Raw genomic sequence first — 17,551 nt, forward strand, 5'->3', positions numbered from 1 at the left:
CTAGCTGCAATTCATTGAGTTGTCTCTCAGTGTCAAGGTCTCGAAAATCCTTGGCTCTTGCCTTCTATTTGAGGTAAGGGAATCTGGGCTGCAAACATGACGCATTTTGCAGCCAGGAGACCTCAGCCTCAAACAGGAAGCGTCCTCTCTGGGTAGGGAGGCAACAGGCCAGAGAGGCTGTCAACCCCAGCACCGGGTGTGTAGTCATACTGAGGTCCCGGGAGCTTAGACTAAGAGCTAGAGCTTTGGTCTCGGCTTGCTGGGTAACCTTACCCAAGTCATTTCCCGGGTCTGAGATTGGGTTTTCCAGACGTGAAGAGCTCAAAGACCACGCCCCTAAGTCCTTAAGCACGCATGGAGGGCGTGGCTTAGCGAAACCCACGCCCCCTGGTCCGCAGTCGCCCTACGTACTGCGTGATGTCCACCGACGCCAAGTTAACCGCAGTGAGGTCATCACCCTCCGCCTCAGGGAGCCGACACTCCACGTCCGAGGCGGGGCCTGCGGCTCGGCTCCAGACTGCCTCTGCCCCGCCCCAGCCGCGCCTCCTCGAGGACGGTCCAGCGCGTCACGTGACGGGTCCGCGGTGTTGGCGGTTGCTGTCAGCTGATTCCCCGGCTTGGTGGCAGCGGCAGCAGTGGCGATGGACTTTCTCCTGGGGAACCCGTTCAGCTCTCCGGTGGGACAGCGCATCGGTGAGTCCCCGGGGCCCCGCGCAGCCCCAACGCACCACTCCGCGTTCGACCCCGGCCTCCCAGGGTACCTCCAGGTCCCGAGTCACACACCGGAGGGAGGCAGGGAGGGGAGTGAGGCTGGCGTGTCTCTCCCAGACCCGGCCCCGCCCTGCCTCCCGCCTGCTTTGATTGACAAAAGCCGCTGTCCACTAGGAGGCCTCGGGTTGTGATGGATGCCCACGGCAGCCAATAAATAAAGAGAGAAGGCGGGCCCGCGTGGCCGCGGCTCAGCCAATGTGCAGCTGCTGGGGTCGCGAATCCAGGCAGAAAGTTTGGGGGGTTAAAGGGACTGCGTGGTTTTTGCAGTCCTTGGGTCCCTCGATGGTTTCTGTCGTCGCCTCCCCTGCACGGGTTACACCACCTGGGCTCTTGCCATTTCCTTCCTGGCTCGTCTGGAGCTGCGAACACTGATACCTGAGAAGGGCTGGAAGTCCATTCTCAAGGACCAGGAGGCTGGGGCTTGGCGGCCGGGCGGGCATATTGCGGGCAGGCGGCTGGGAGCCCTTCCTCCGCCAAGCCGGGGCTGGACGCTGGGGAGCCCACCCCACGAGAAGGCCAGGCCAACGCCTCAGAACTGCCGGCCGTAGCCGCCTCATCGGCCGGCACCGAATGGACCGCGTGGAGTCGCAGACTCGGAGCTGGAAGGCATCTTCGAAACCACCTGATTCGGCCTCCCTCATTTCTCAGCAGCTGGGAGGGCCAAGCCCTCTGGGCGAGACACAGGCTCACTCAGAGCCCAGGTCTCCTGATTCTCTTGGCACCTGTTGACCCGAGACTTACTAATGGTGCGGCGTTGGCTGTCTAGAGAGGATCCCTCCCCCAGTGATGAGGGTATAATAATGATCCCTGCCTCCTTGGGGTTGTTGTTTAGGTTAAACTCGTTCATAAGTGTGAAGGATTTAGTGCCTTCCACGTGGCAGATGCTCTCTAAAAGAAGGTGGTAATATTTATTATTGTTACTGAGACACCACCAAGTGAGGGTTCCAAAATCCTGAGAATGGCTGGACAGTTGGTCTCACAGACACTCATTCCTGCCCACCATCTCAGAGAGGACCCACAGGCCATGGCCCGGACACTTCACCAGAACAGTCTGGGTGTGCTTCGTCGCCTGAATAAACCGAGGGAAGTACTGTGAAAGCGTCTCTCTATCTTTTTGATGATTTTTAGCCTTAAGTCCAGACTGGGAAAACTGGATCTTTTAGACAAGACATTCTTTTCATTCTTGCTGTCTTAGAAGTCAAACCTCACTTAAGTCTGTTAACCCAGCTCTGTGTTGAAATCGCCCCCTGCGGCTGTTTGTGGCTCTTTTGAGGTGTTGTAATCAAATGTTTTGAGAGGATGCTGTCAGTAGAGACTTTACACACCAGGAAGCTCCTGGACCTGAGAGGGGCAGCTGCTCTCTCAGGACCCTCACCCACCTGCTACACAAACACACACACACACTGATGAGTCATTGTTTGGAAGCTGAAGAGAAGGCAGCTCATCTCTTGTCTATATTTCTCCAACTGCAGAAACCTCTGCTTTTATCACATGTCAAGTTTGAGACTTCCTACCCACCCACCCCCCAAAAAAGAAAAAAATTCTGGTTCACAGTCAGCCAAATATGCCTGAGGCTTTCTAGAAAAGCTCGTTGGGACTCCAGGCTTGAGGTAGTCAAAGAAAAAAGCTTCTCTTCTTACCCTGAAGGGTTACCTGTCTTGGGCAAGAAATATTCAATCCGAAGAGCATGCTACTAATCTCTTAGTCCCTTAGAGCACAGACCATGTTTTACTGCAGGAACAGTCCTTATCCTGGGGCTCTTCTAATCCAGGGCTATCATCAGAATCCCCTGGAAGACTTGTTAAAGCATCAAAGGCTGGGCCCCACCCCCCCAGAGTTTATGACTGTAGATCTGAGGTGGCCACCAGATTCAAAACCTCCATTCTAGCCCATCCCCTTCATTCTACACTGGAGACTGAGGCCAAGAGAGGGAAGGTGGAAAATAGGACTCACCCAAGACCCCAGTGACGTGGTCAGAAAGCTGAGATTTCAGGGACCCCTCTGAGTCCCTGAAATCTGAACCAAAGCTGAAGAGGCTCTAAAAGTACGATTAAATGAATAATGTCTGCTATTTGAGTTAATACCCTCAGTATTCCTTTTCTTTTCTTCCCCCCACCTCCACTCCCGGGGTGGGGGAGCAACAGCCCTGATCAGCTGTAATTACTAATGACCTAGTATGAGCTGCTTGCATTTCTATAAACTGCAGGATTGAAATAATCTCTTCTCGAGCCTGCCAACTTCATCCCCCAGTTGAGCATAGAGCCCTGTCCAGTTGGCAGCGCTGAGCACAGTAGGTCCTGATGGTGTAAATCAGAGCGCAGTGTCTCTCGACTCAGAAAGTTTGCAGTCACCCATCCACACCCCTTTCTGCTTGCTGCTCCCTCTGCCTGGAATGCCTGCTGCCAGTGCCTCCTTCAAAGCTCCAGGCATCATCACCTACTCCATGAGGCCTTCGCTGACCCCTTCAGATCCAGCCATTGTTGTTGTGCCCTCCCATCACCCTAGTTCCTCAGGCTCACTCCCTGTCTGCCTTTGGGCTCTGCTTCCTGGGTGGAATGGTGGTTATGGCAGCATCCATTTCTCAGAGTGGTTGTGAGAGTGAAGTGAGATGCTCTCTGGAGAGGGCCTGGCACATTATCAGTTTGCAGGAAACATCGTCATCATTTTTATTATTTTCACCGTCACACTAATAAAGCGCTGTGGCATTCTGTTAGTAATTGTGCGTGTGTTTCCCCTGCTGGACTAGGCTTTGTGAGAGCAGATGCTGAATCTGACTGATCCAGACCCTGGGTACTTAGCATCATGCTGACACATGACTGGAGGGAAGAAAGGAAAAAAGGAAAGTAACAGTTTGTGAGCAAACACCAGGTGCCATACTCGCATCGCAGTCCTGTTGTCAAACCCAGGTTTGTGTGCTGGGTGTGCAGTGTGGCCAAACAGACCACAGCGGGAGTTTGGAGCAGAGAAAAGTTTATTGCAAGGGCCCAGGAAGGAGATTGGGGTATGCATGCTCACAAGACCCAAAATCCCACTGGTTTTCAGGGAGGAGTTTCTAAAGGCAAAATTAGGAGGAGGGTGGAACTCCAGGGTTTGTAAATTTCTCCTGATTGGTTGTGGGAGGTAACAAGGTGGGGCTCCAGGAATCTTAGGCATCAGCCTTCTGGTTCCATCTAGTCTGGGGTCTCCCTGCTTGTGCAGACCTGAAGTCACCATCATCCACCTGGGTGGGGCCCCAGCTCCTATAGTAGAACTCAGAGATGTGTATCAGATTGTCAGGTAAATCCCTTGAGAAGGAACTAGGACTCTTTTTTATTGCTGCACTCTTGTTTCTTGACTGCTTTTCCTTTGTTTCTGGGTTCCCTCCCTCCCCTAATGAGTAACTGAATCTGCCCTTTGGAATTCAGGGAAGATTTAGGAGACAGACGCCTTTTCCGCAAAAACAAGAAACGGGGGACACTGAAAAGCTTTCGTACCCAGAAGGGCCCTGCAGGATACCAGTGGTTTTCAAAGCCCCCTTTTCTTTGATACTCTTCAGTCTTGGGGGCAACAGGTGTGGGACAAGAAAGGGAATAAAGTTTTGAATAAAGAAATTAATATGAACTTGACAGAGGAACTCAGTTTTAGGGGGAGTCGGTTTCAAGCCTACAGGGTTTTGCTATTTTTTCCAATCATCAAAAGTAAATCTGAAGGAAGGTGTCACTTCCCAAGGTTTCCCAGCTTCCTAGAGTCAGGACCCAGACCCAGGTCTCTCTGCCTGCAGAACTGAGGTCCTCTCTTGCACCCTCACCACCCTGCCCCTGGCTGGTCAATACCTGTTTGGAATTTGGAGCAACCCAGCCCTCCAGCAGCCACAGTTATTGTTTGACCCATAGACCAGCTTTTCTGCTTGTGGCGCTTACTGGGCCCTGAATGTTTCCAGGTCACTCGTGCTCAGTCAAGTCAGTCATGTCCAACTCTTTGTAACCTCGTGGACTGTAGCCCACCAGATTCCTGTGTCCATGAGATTTCCAGGCAAAAATACGGGAGAGGGGCGCCATTTCCTCCTCCAGGTCACTAAAGAATCCACTGTGAAGTAAAGAATATGCACAACCTAAAAGTTGAGCATTTTGTTTTGTCTGGAGCCCACACTGAGAACTACAGCCCGGGAGGCAGTCTCTCAGATAGCTCTGAGGCACCGTTCCAAAGAGGTCAGGGAGGAGCCAGGAGATATAGGAGTTTTTGCTGGGGGAAGGCAGGTGGAGGGGGGTGGGGGGACACACAGTCAGACAGCAAAAGATGACTGCTAATCACAAAAAGCAGACACCACAAATGAATGATTTTAGTGCTTTTCTCTGTGTGGGAAGAGGCAAGAGTCTGGGCGTTTTGAAGTCATTCCTTTGGTGTGCATCTTCACTATCTAGGCCCAGTATATTCTTTTTCTCCATCCTGAACTCTGCTCAGGTGCACTTTGGTGAAGGGAGGGTGCCGCTGTAACCAACGGCTTGATGGCCACAAGTGCTTTTGTTTACTGAAATGGTGGGTGATGCTTTATCTATCAGGAAAGCTTCCAGTGGGCAGCAGCCTCTGGCTGAAAGAACCCCAGATAGTGAGTACTAGCTGGTGTTGACTCAACCCTTTTCTTCCAAGGATTTAAAAACCCATCTGAGGTATTTTCTGAGGACAGCCCTGGCTGGCCTTGTTTTAAAAACCCAATTTTCCACCTCCAGCTGTCAGCTCACCCCAGCACTTTGGAGGTGCAGCTGACCCAGGAGAGCCAGCTGCAAACAGCAGAGACTCTAGACACAGGCAGTGCCTGGGGACTACCCCCTAGTCATGGGGCAGGAGGAAAGCTCAGAGCCTAAGACTGAGCCCTGGGGTGGACAGGAGAGGTGAAAGGTCAGGGAGAGCCGCTCTTAGCCCCACAAAGGCCAAGCTAGGGGGCTACCAGAAGGCATCATAGGTGGGAGACAACAGGCATTAGCAGGAAGAGAGCCCCACAGGCCCTCAGGGCTGCCCTTTGGGGAGCAATGAGTGGAAACCAAACCGGACATTCAGGCGTGTTGTCAAGGGAATGCCAGGCTAGGTGGCAGGAGACCTGGGTCCGGCTCACGTTCGCTCCTGACTGTGTCTCATTCCTTCTCACCACTTTCTGTTAGGGGCCATCACTCTCCCTCATTCACAGAGGACTGAACAACTGAGGGGACGGTGAGGACAGGGGAAGGTTGATATTAGAGAGAAGAAAGAAATGGCTGGGTACTGGGGAGGAGTGATGGAACCGATTCCATCACTCCGAGGAGCTCAGTGCCAGCACGGTTCACAGCGGGACTGGGCGCAGTTTGGTAGTGAGCTCCCCATCACTGGAGGTGAGGAGGGGAGGGAGGCTGTAAGCAGGATGTTGCGTGGCTGGCAGGGTAGACTAGACCAGGATTTGCAAACTTTTTCTGTAAAGGGCCAGAGAGTAAATATTTTCAATTTTGTGGGCCGTATGGCTTCTGCTGCAATCTATTGGCCTCTGCCCTCAGAGGACAAAAGCAGACAGACAGTGTCAGTGAAGGGACATGGCTGTGTTCAGACTTCTTTTGTGGACACTGAAATGGGAATTTCATGTAATTTTCATGTTATGAAATGATCTTTGGAATTTCTTTTTCAACCATTTGAAACTGTAGAGACTAAGCTTGTGGGCCATGCAAAAGCAGACTCCTTTTGGCACATGAGTTTATAGTTTGCTGACCTCTTGGCCAGAGGCAGAATGATGGGGGGCATTGTGCTTCAAAATGGGGTCCCAAGATATCCCTGTTAGAGATGCTTGAGAACGCTCCAATTCTGGATCCCCCGATTCAGAATCTCTACCACTTCCCACTCTTTGCTATGTGGAGCCCTTGCAGCTTGAAGCTCCGATTCCTTGATCTGTAAGTGCTGGCACCAGGTTAGAACCCAAAATTTGTCTCTTAAGGATAACAGGGACTAATATCTAGAAAGGGCTTTGAGTCAGATGGCCACACGGGGTGTGTTCCTGAGTCAGACCAGGTGGTCCAAATCCTGGTTTATCCATCGTCTGCTTTGTTACCTGAAGCAAGTTACTTAACCTCTCTGTTCTCCAATTTCCTGTCTTAAAAATGAGGATAATAATAGCAGGGATCAGTCAGGATTGGGAGGTTCAGCCATGTAGGGAGGTTCTCATATGGTCACGTTGTGAAGCACCCCATTGCCCACCAGACAGTAATTGTTCATAATTGTCAGCTGTTGTGATTTTCCCCAGGTGTTATTATCATTGATGGGGCAGAATCTAAGGTCACCGGGGAGCCAGGGTACCCACCTAGGGCCCTGGTCCCAGCACAGCCTCTATCTGGTCTTGGTGTTACTGGGAATGAGCAGTCGCAGGCTGGGTGGCAGCCACAGTCACAGACAGGTCAGGTTTCAGGCTGTGGGGTGGAGCCGGTTTTCACTTGGGAATTAAAGCCTTTGCCTGACTGTACAGATGGAACTGGTGAATAGGTTTTGTTTCCTCCCTGAGCTCAAAGAAATAAGAGTCAAGTCCCACATTTCCGCCCTTCTGGTTTCAGAAAAAAACGAAAACCCTCAGTCTTCTAATTAGCCTGGGGCCATCACTCTGAGGATTCAGGACAAGTTAACTCTTTACCTCCTTATCACGGAAGTCTCTGCCGAAGCTGGCTCTCTCCAGACTTCTGCCCTTGTGTCCCACCTTTAGTTGTATTTTCATAGTGTCTTCCTTTTGTTCACTTACCTTTTTAAAGTTGGCCTTATCCTGTGTAATTACATCCTGAAGTCATGACTTTGACAAGCTGCTCGACATTAAATAGGCAACTCTAAAAATGTCTTTATGTTTGCTCATGATCCCACCTGATCCCAGGTTTGCTCGTGATCCCAGATGGCACATTTCAGCCACTCAGATGTAAGCAGTCTGAATAGGCTCAGAACATAGACCCTGCATCAGAAGATTTGGGTTCAAGTACCAGCTCCTCCCCTCCCCAGCCATGTCCCCAGGCAAGTGACAGAACCTCCAAGGGGATTGTGCTTCCATGGACATGGAAGACTTGAGAACTGGTAGAGACCCCAGAGTGCCATGAAGAGCCAAGCAGCTATGCAGGACCCATGGGAGGAATTGGGCTTTACACCTGTGGGGAAAGCAGGAAAGGGAAGGAGGGAATCGGGAGGGAGGAGCCAGCCAGGTTACAGAGATTGAGACCAGGAGAACGAAGGACAGGCAGAGATGTCCTCTGTTCACCTGGAGCTTGAATACACTGATGCAGGATAAACCCTGGGTTGGTTCCCTTCATGTGTCAATTTTGGCCAGGTCACGGTACCCAGATATTTGTTGTTGTTGTTTAGTCACTAAGTTGTGTCAACTCTTTTGCAACCCCATGGACTGTATAGCCCACTAGGCTCCTCTGTTCAGGTGATTCTGCAAGCAAGAATACTGGAGTGGGTTGCCATGCCCTCTTCCAGGGCATCTTCCCAACCCAGGGATCAAACCTGCATCTCCTGCACTGGCTGAGCCACCAGGAAAGCCCACACAGATATTTAGCCAAACATTAATCTAGATGTTTCTGTGAAAGTATTTTTTTAGATGAAATTAACATTTAAGTCCATCTTTGAGAAGAGCAGATTACCCTCTATAATGTGAATGGGCCTCATCTGACCAGTTGCATAGAAGAAAGACTGGCCTCCCCAGAAGATGGGATGCTGCCAGCAGATGACCTCTGTACTTGAACTGCATCTGTCTCCTGCTTGTCTGTCCTGCAGATTTTGAAAGGTTCCATGCTGTAAAGAGCAAAATTGCATAGGAACCTGGAATGTTAGGTCCATGAGTCCAAATTGGAAGTGGTCAAACAGGAGATGACAAGAATGAACATCGACATTCTAGGAATCAGCGAACTAAGATGGATTGGAATGGGTGAAGCAGAGACATTACTTTGTCAACAAAGGTCCGTCTAGTCAAGGCTATGGTGTTTCCAGTAGTCATGTATGGATGTGAGAGTTGGACTATAAAGAAAGCTGAGCGCCAAAAAATTGATACTTTTAAACTGTGGTGTTGGAGAAGACTCTTGAGGGTCCCTTGGACTGCAAGGAGATCCGATCAGTCCTGGGTGTTCATTGATAGGACTGATGTTGAAGCTGAAACTCCAGTACTTTGGTCACCTGATGCGAAGAGTTGACTCATTTGAAAAGACACTGATGCTGGGAAAGATTGAGGGCAGGAGGAGAAGGGGATGACAGAGGATGAGATGGTTGGATGGCATCACCGACTCAATGGACATGGGTTTGGGTGGACTCTGGGAGTTGGTGATGGACAGGGAGGCCTGGTGTGCTGTGGTTCATGGGGTCGCAAAGAGTCAGACACGACTAAGCGACTGAACTGATACTGAAGCCTCCACAATAGCACAAGAAATCCCTTAAATCTCTCTATGGATAGATAGGTACATAAATAATAATGTACATGCCTACATACGTCATACATACATCTTTTGCATTCATGAGTTGGGGGAAGAAAAAAAGAATGTCATATATGCCTTGGCCAGTCCCTTCAAACCTCTGTTTTCACAGTTTTGCTCCTTCTTACCTGGATAGTTTTTCAAAAGCCTTCTTTCAGCAAACTGGAATTTTCTTCAGTTAGGTACTATAGTTAGCTGTATCAACTTTAAAATTGTGGGTTGCCAAAGTTATGCCTTCGGTGAGGTATTTTCGAGTTCTTCTTGTGGCGTGTGGTTACAAAATGGCAGGGGAGAGGCAGCCAGGGTTTTGGGGAAGGATGGCTCAGCAACTCAGGAGAATGATGGAACTTTCCATGCTGAGTCTGGAAAGAGCTGTTCACTGGAAAGTGGGCTTCAGGACAGTTTGCTGGCTGGGGGAAAAAAAGAATGGCTTCTGCATGTATGTGATTTAAAAAGCTATTTTTGGGGGATGCTTGAAATTTTCAAGCAATGATTTGGGGATTGATATTTCTAGTTGGTAACATTTGTTTGGGGGCTGGCTGTTGTGCTGGGTGGGATGTGGAGCACATGAAGTGTCTTCTCTCATTTCCTCCTCACATAACCCTGAGGGTTGGTGCTTTAGTTATCCTTTCCTCTATTCTGCAGGAGGGGAACTCGGCACAGAGAGGTTAAGGAATTCACTCAGGTCACACAGTCAGCGAGTGCTCCCGTCAGGACTTGAACTGGGGTTTGTCTGTGTCCAGATCCCACTCTCCTAACTTTGCCACCTGATTGCTTCCCCTTAGAATTGACAGGGACCCGGCAGGTTTCCTTTACAGTGGAAATGTGTGGGTCCAGAATGCGTGTAGTTTGAGTTTGTTCGTATTCTTCTTTCTGCATTTCTGCACCCACGCACCCCCAGCCTTTAGCGCGTAGGTTTCCTCCTCCTGCTGGACTGCACGTGACAAAGCACGGTTAGCACCTGCCAGCACTGCCTCTGTTATCAGGGCAGGAAAACCTTCGCTGGGAGCCGCCAGAAAGTTCCACTAACGTCAGAGGCCAGCACTGGGTCACAGGGCCTCTTCTGACTGCAAGGGAGATTAGAACACCTAAACAGAGTACAGCAGTGGAGAGTGTCTTTCACAGCAACAGACTCTGTGGGGGTCAGGTCCATACAGTGGAGTGAGTAAACATCTCATGTAGTCCCGGGGTGAGTTAACACGGATACCACTTCCCATGTGGACAGGTACGTGAGTTCCCACGCTGCGTTTCCAGGAGGACAGCACAGCTGGCCAGTGTCCCAAGGGGATGATGGGAATGGTGAAGGCTCTGGAGGTCACATCCAGAGTGGGGTGGTCACAGGAACTGAGGATGTAGCGCGGAGGTCAGATTAAAGAGGGACATGGTACTTTTTAGGGCTTCCCAGGTGGCACTAGTGGTAAAGAACCTACCTGTCAAGGCAGGAGACATAAGAGACACAGGTTCAATCTCTGGGTCAGGAAGATCCCCTGGAGGAGGCATGGCAACCCACTCCAGTATCCTTGCCTGGAGAATCCCATGGACAGAGGAGTCTGGCGGGCTACAGTCCATGGGGTCACAAAGAGTCTGACACGACTGAAGTGACTGAGCACACACGCAAGGTAGTTTTTAAAAATATTCATAGGACTCGGACTTCCTGGCAGTCCAGTGGTTAAGACTCCACACTTCCAATGCCGGGGGCAGAGAACTAAGATCCTACATGCCACGTGGCATGGGCAAAAAAGTTAAAAAAAAAAAAAATTAAAAGTTCATAGGACTGCCAAGTGGAAGGAAGATTAGGATTTCTACACAGCCGCTACTAAAGGGTCTACGAGGGCCAAAGGGTGGGAGTAGTTTATTTAAATTAAAGTGCTCTAAGGGCTTATTGTCCTGTGAATATGGCCTCATCCTTCATTCAGTCATTCATCAAACACGTCCTGCAGGTTTTTCACAGGCCTGGTCATCCGGTCTGATGTAGAGAATTCCATGACTCACAATCTCCACCCTGGAGCTCACAGCTTAATGGAAGAGACGGAGGAACAAAGCAGTAAATACTGCAAAGTTACCGTGACACTAAGCAGAGCTTGTAGTTTTGTCTGCGCAGAGTCCTGTTGGCCTAGCACAGAGGGCAAGGCCCTCTGGGGGTCCAGGCAGGCCCCATAGGAAGCAGGGCCCAGGCACAAGGCCCGGGCAGTGGGAGGAGGAAGCGGGGAGAAGACCAGGCTCCACACCACATCCCGCCACCAAGCTTTGGAGTACCCTGGCTGCAAGTGACAGACAGATACCCAGCCAACACAGCCAAGCCGGCCCCACATGCTGGGCTTACCTGGCAAAAAGTCGGAAGGTGGGAGGTTTCAGGGTTGGTCTGACAGCTCAGAGATGTCTTTCAACACCCAGACTCTTGGTCCTGGACGTGCCAGCTTTGTCTCCTGAGTGTGTCCCCCCTCAGCCTGAGCTCCAGGCACCATGCTCCTGTGCTGGCTCCCAGAAGCGAAGGAAGGAATGAGCGAGACAAAGCTCTCCCCTCCCCAGTGCAGCCCCGCAGACACCCCATGCTCCCCAGGGATCAGGACTGGGTGGCTTGCCCACTCCTGGACTGGGCACTGCCAGTGGGTAGCGGGGTTGTTGTTTTGGGTGGGGACGAGGGAGGAGTTGCTAGGGGGCAGGCTAGGGGTGTCCATGCCTGATTCCTTCTGTCCTGCTCCGAGGACTGGTCTTCCAGGCCGTTGGCATCACTGCCCTTCTCCTCTGGCTGCCTTGCTCCCTCCAGGACCCTCAGCCCACCTCCGGCTCCTGGATCTTTCCTGGTCTCAGAACAGCCTTGTCTCCCTCCTTCGGGCCCTTCAGACTGACCCTCAAGCTGCTTGTCGCTCCTTTTCTCCTCTTCACCCCTGAGGTTTCATCTTGGAGTCTTTGCAAGACTCTCATGCTCTTCCTCTCCCAGGAATGTCCCTCCTTATCTCCTCCAGCCCAGCAGCTCATGCCCTGTGCTCAGCCCAGAAGGTACCTCCTCACTGGAACCTTCCCGGTTCTTCCCGTAGGTGCTGACCCCTCCCCGCGGCTCCCCGGTGCCCTGGACTGACTTCAGTCACATCACTTGTCCTTTTCCTCTAAACACATCTCTCCAGCTGTTTTCACTGACTGCTGTTGGGCCTCCCCAAGGGCAGGGATTCTGTTCATCTTTGCCCCTCTGGCACCTGGTGCAGGACTGGACGAACAGGAGCCGCTCAGAGTGTGTCGTGGGAGGGAGAAGAGAAGGGCAGGAAGAGGGCACCTGGGAGGCAGTGGAGAGGTGGGCAGAAGGGGCAAAGGGGCGCTGGGCCAGCGATGGAGGCAGACGTGGGTGGGGAGAGGGGCAGGGATCAGAGGGAGGGGTGGGTACAGTGAATTCCAAACAGCATATCATTTCATTCATAAATATTTCTGTGTCTTTTAAGGGTATGGAACAGGAATTGTAGTTAGAAACAAATGAGCCATAGTCACAGTACCATTACACATCTTTAAAAAAATTATGCTGATGTGTTTTTTAAATCCTGAAAACAGTGAAGACTAGAAGGGAAATCTCAAGGGTTCACCATGGCTCCTTTGAGCGATATGAGTAGGTGGCCTTGAACACTGGAAAGGTGACAGTTCCTGAAGATCAGGTGGCCTGTGGGCACCCTCACAGGGGATCTGGTCATAGGAGGAGGATCTGGAAAGAGAGCCCGTGGGAGCTCTGGGTCGAGCTGGCGCCTCATGTCACTGCTTGCTTGATCATGGTCAGCTACCTCACCTTCTATCCCAGGTCGGTGAGCCCTGCCCCAGGCGTGGTCACGGTCAAGGTGGGACTTGAGCTGTCGGCCTCGCCCTTTAAGACACTTCATTACTGTTTGCAAACCATGTTTCATTGAATCTAGAAAGAAAAATCTACCGAGTTCTGACAGGTCGTTATTTGTAAGCCACATCCTAGCAGCAGAGGGGCTCAAGAGTGGACAAGGGAGCTTAGGTCAGTGAAGCATGAGGAGTCTTCCCCGGGACAGAGTGGGGACGGGTGCTCTGCAGCGAGGTGCCCTGGAGCCTCGGCTGGTCCTTCCACAAACATTGGCTGAACCTCTACTCTCTGTCCCACCAGATGGTGGGCCCGGAGAGACAGAGATGTCTCCAGAGCTCGGCATCCAGCTGAGGCAGGTGGGAGCGGAACAGAGGGGGAGCTCACAGGTCCAGACCCCCCTAGACCGGCTCTGCATCCCCACTCTCCACTTCCGGGTGTGGGTGTGAGCTGTCCCCGCACGTGATATGGGCTGTAGGGTGGTGACAGGAGAGGAGGGTCCCAGGCTGACGGGCAGGGAAGGCCGGTCATCTGGTTGCTGTTGTCCACAGCGTCAGTGCGGAGGGGCAGGATGAGCCTGGCACGGTTCACCTGGCTGGAGGTACGCTGCGGAGCTAACACTGGGGTAGGGCCTTACAGGTCCTCCCATTGGCACATCTGAATCGCACACCCCTGTGCTTGTCTCAGCACCTGCTCTTTTCTATCCAGGGGTTTTTCCCTTCTGTGATGCCATGGTGGCTGCCCACCAGGCTGCAGACTTCCTGAAGGCAGGACCTGGCCAGCTCTGCTCACCAGTGTCTTCCGGGGCCTGGATGACACGTGTTCAGTATGTTTGAGAGGCACGCAGCCTAGTAGCTAAGAAACTCTTGGGGTTCGAACCTCTGCTCTGCAACACGCACACTGTATGACCATGGCAAGCCACTGGCTTCTCTGCTCCTCAGTGTCTCCGCCCTCTGCCTTAGGGGCTGTGGTGAGCGCAGTGGGGCTGACGAGAAGTGCAGGGCCCGGGGCTTGGTTGTGCTGAGAAGCCGACAAGTGTTGGTGGTGAGGGCTGAGGTCTGACCGTCACCTGTGACCTGGTGCCTGCCTGGAGGGGAGCCAGGCGCCCCAAGCAGAAGCCCTGATGCATGAAAGAACAAGGGCAGCTGAGGGACGGAGGAGACCACAGCGGATTGTGGCCGGGCTCAGCCTCAGATGTCCCTCTCAGCCCCTAAAGAGATCTGGTTTTTGATCCTCGGGCAGTGGGGTATCATAGACAATATTTATACAGAGAAGAGCACTGGTTGGATTTATGCTGGGAGAGGAGAGTGTGAAGGTGATGGTACAGGGCTAGGTGGGAGACAGGCCCGGAACCAGAGCTGCGACCGTGATGACAGAGGTGGGCACCTCAGAGACACGTTGAGCAGCCGGGCCCCTGGGGACCTGGTGACGGAACGTGCAGGGTGGTGGGGAGGCAGCTCTAGGCTGCTGCCCTCGGGCTGACCTGGCAGGAGGCAGTCAGGGGGACGGGCACCCACAACGGTGACCCACAGGTCCCCTGAGCTCCACAGAAATGGCCTCCTATGAAGCAGGGCTTCCCCCATGGCTGAGAGGGTGGGCTCTCCAGAAACTCAGGGTGCCCCTGGGTCGAGCAGGCTGGCTCCAGGGGCCTGCAACTGGAGACTGCGGTGGCCACTGTCTGCTGCTCTCATCCCGGGTCATGGTCGTGGGACTCAGCAGCAACCTGCCACTGCTCTTCAGCTGACGCACTGCACATTGTCAGGCTGAAAAGTCCCATCACCTGTAGGGGCGGCCGTCTTCTTGCAGCTTCACAGATGAGGAAACCAAGACTCTGAGGCTCAGAGCCTTGCCCATAGTCTCCGAGTTCAGAGGTGAGGCCAGGCTTGTCCCACTCCAAAGCCATGCCACCACTCTGGCTGTGCCGGCACCAGCCCCACATGGAGAGGACAGACTGCTGAGCAGACAGACAAACGCCCCAAAATCCCCAACCTCCACCTGCCCGCCCGGACGACAGCAGGTGACTCACAGGGCCCGGCTTCCTCCAGAGCTGGGGGACAAGGGTAGGATTGCCCCAGGGCCTCCAAAGGTCACAACCAACAGCAGAGAGCTCGAGAAGTCAGCTGTCATTCTTTTGGAACTAGTAACCATTGTCAGTGTTTTTATTCCGCCTTCTTAAAATAACCAGCTGAGTTGCTTCTGCGGTTAAAACCAAAAATAAAACACACATCCCCAGATTCCTGTGGGTTTAAATTTCTGCCCTTAATAGAGCATGCCTACCCCTTGGACCGTTTTGCACCTTTTTTTCTTTTCTTTTTTTTTAATCTTCTGGTCAAGCTGCTCAGCTTATGGGATCTTAGTTCCCTGACCAGAATAGAACCCACGCCCCCTGCATTGGCAGCACAGAGTCTTAACCACAGGACCACTCCACCAGGGAAGTCTCTGGACATCTTTATTGAGGAAGTCCTAGAACTGTCCCAGCCCTGAAGGGAGGGGTCTGGGCGCACCTCCCTTCTGCTGGAATTGCTCAGATGTTTCTTGTCTCCCTTCTGCCTCTTCCTTACCTCCTACCTGCTCAGACTGACTGCAGAGCCCCCTTTACCCTAAACCCCCTACAAAAAGCTCCATCCTCCGAATGGCTCCGCCCACAGCTGGCACTCAGGACTAAAGAGCTTGGCCCTGTGCTCAGGTTGGTGTCAGACTCGCGTTCCAGGGGTCCCACTGCACCCACCCTGGTTCCTCAGGATGGCTTTCTCTCGCTCATAAATGCCTCATCTGCCCCCTCAACAGCCGCTTGCCTTTCTAAATGATCATAATCCCTTCTAAGACCTTGCCGCTCTCTCCCCCAGAAGGAGGGAGGTGCCGTGGTTTTCAGCAGTCCCTGGGGAGGTCATAGGGAGGAACCAATGAAGGAACCACCAAGGGCTGCTGGTGGAGCCAGGGTCCGGAAGGAGGGGGCAGATGGGCTGAGTGCTCTGGGCGCATCCTTCTGGAAAAGCAGAGTGCCTAATGCCCGATGGGAGATAAGGGCAGAGGCAGCCATAGCCACCCTCCCTCACCACCGTGTGACCTCTCCATGCCTCAGCTTCCCCATTAGTTAGACAAGGGCAGTAGTGGCACCTTATAGCTGCCAGGGCCCCAGTCACCTTCTTGATGTAAACAGCTGAGTGTTACCTAGCAATATAACTTGGGAAGTGAAAACATCACCACTGTGGAAGAGCCTTGTAGGTCCAGCCGGGGACTAAGGGACCTTTGAAGGATTTGGGAATGGACGGACACAATCACTTTCAGGTTCCAGAAAGTTCACTCTGGGTTAGCATGGAGAATGAGTGAGGGGAGCAAGGCGGGGAGGTGCCCTGGCTGGCAGAGAGCAGGGCGGGGAAGGGAGGGGCTGGGATGGAGAGAGCGTCCAGGGCTGGAACTGGCAGAACTCAGTGGATCATTAGAGGCAGTCAGGACTTGGGTTGATGAGCCCTTCCCGCCGTGGGACGGGGTTACTGAGACGTGGCTTCGGAAGGAGGTGCTATTCTGCATGGTTGATCAGCCACTGCCCCCCAGACCCTCAAAAGTAAGACCCAGCCCTCCCTTGCCCGGGGGTCACTTGTCAGCTCTTTTGGTTCTTCATATGTGGTTCAGTAGGCGTGTAGTCCCAGGGGTAGGGAGTGTGGCCCAGAGAAGCCACACCCAGGACATACTTGTGGGATGAGTAAGTCCCTCTTCCACCCTTTTAAAGGGAGCCCTTTGTCAACCCCTCTCGCAGCCCTAAGCCAGGAGCCAAGCAACCTGCCTGCTGCCAGGTCCATACCTGGATGCCTGGCTGCCTGGCCCGTGTCCTGAGCTACCCAGGCCTCCATATAGCCTGCAGGACCCAAGGGGGCCCAGGGTGGAGCTGAAGTCAGGCTAGTTTCCAAACGTAGAGCATGGAAGCCACTGTTCTAGGGATCTGACTATGCCAGCCCAGCCCAGGCTCTGCCCCACAGGATAGGACTGCCTGCTGGCTGGAGGAGAGCCATGACCAGTCTCACAGAGCCTACTCATCTGTCCTGAGAGCTCGGCCTCTTTGAGCGCCACAAGGCAGGGACCATATCCATCTGTCCACACTGCACCCCCGGTGCCCAGAGCAGGCCTGGCATGTCACCCCATGAGCAGGGTGGTGCGGGAACCTCCCCTGCACCATCGTGTGTAATAAGCTCTGGGTGCCTGGTCCACGGGGGCTCCTGGGAGATACCCCGCTGTACAGTGCCTGGGGGTGCACCGAGGCTACAGACAGGAGCACTCCTAGCCTGGAGCTGGGCTCTCAAGCTGAGAACTCAGCCATGACAGGGGATCTTGACTAGTGTCCCAGCCAGTGATCCAGCCAGTGGTAAACACTCAGGTGCGTGCTTGACAGAAATGCAGGGATAACGCGCAGGGCAGACTCTTGCCTGAGACAAGCAGGGTATATGCAGTCCGCTGGAGCTTTTTTAAAGCTAGGTCTGTATGTGGATGGAACCTAGAAGGTGCAGAGGTCAGAGAAAACAGGCAGTGTGAACGCAGGTTGGCACTT

The 17,551-nt window shown here is 53.0% G+C and overlaps 1 protein-coding gene across 2 annotated transcripts in view; it reads left to right on the forward strand.

Annotated features, from left to right (window-relative positions):
• Window positions 1-587: 587 nt before the first annotated feature.
• TOM1 (target of myb1 membrane trafficking protein) overlaps window positions 588-17,551 on the forward strand; it is a 40,858-nt gene continuing 23,894 nt past the window's right edge. The window contains 1 exon segment of one of the 2 annotated variants that reach the window (NM_001035015.1): window positions 588-693. In NM_001035015.1, coding sequence (NP_001030187.1) covers window positions 642-693 — 52 coding nt within the window. In that variant the 5' untranslated portion in view covers window positions 588-641. 2 annotated transcript variants of the gene reach the window in all.

The sequence above is a fragment of the Bos taurus genome, chromosome 5 (assembly GCF_002263795.3).
Source record: "Bos taurus isolate L1 Dominette 01449 registration number 42190680 breed Hereford chromosome 5, ARS-UCD2.0, whole genome shotgun sequence".
Classification (NCBI taxonomy): domain Eukaryota; kingdom Metazoa; phylum Chordata; class Mammalia; order Artiodactyla; family Bovidae; genus Bos; species Bos taurus.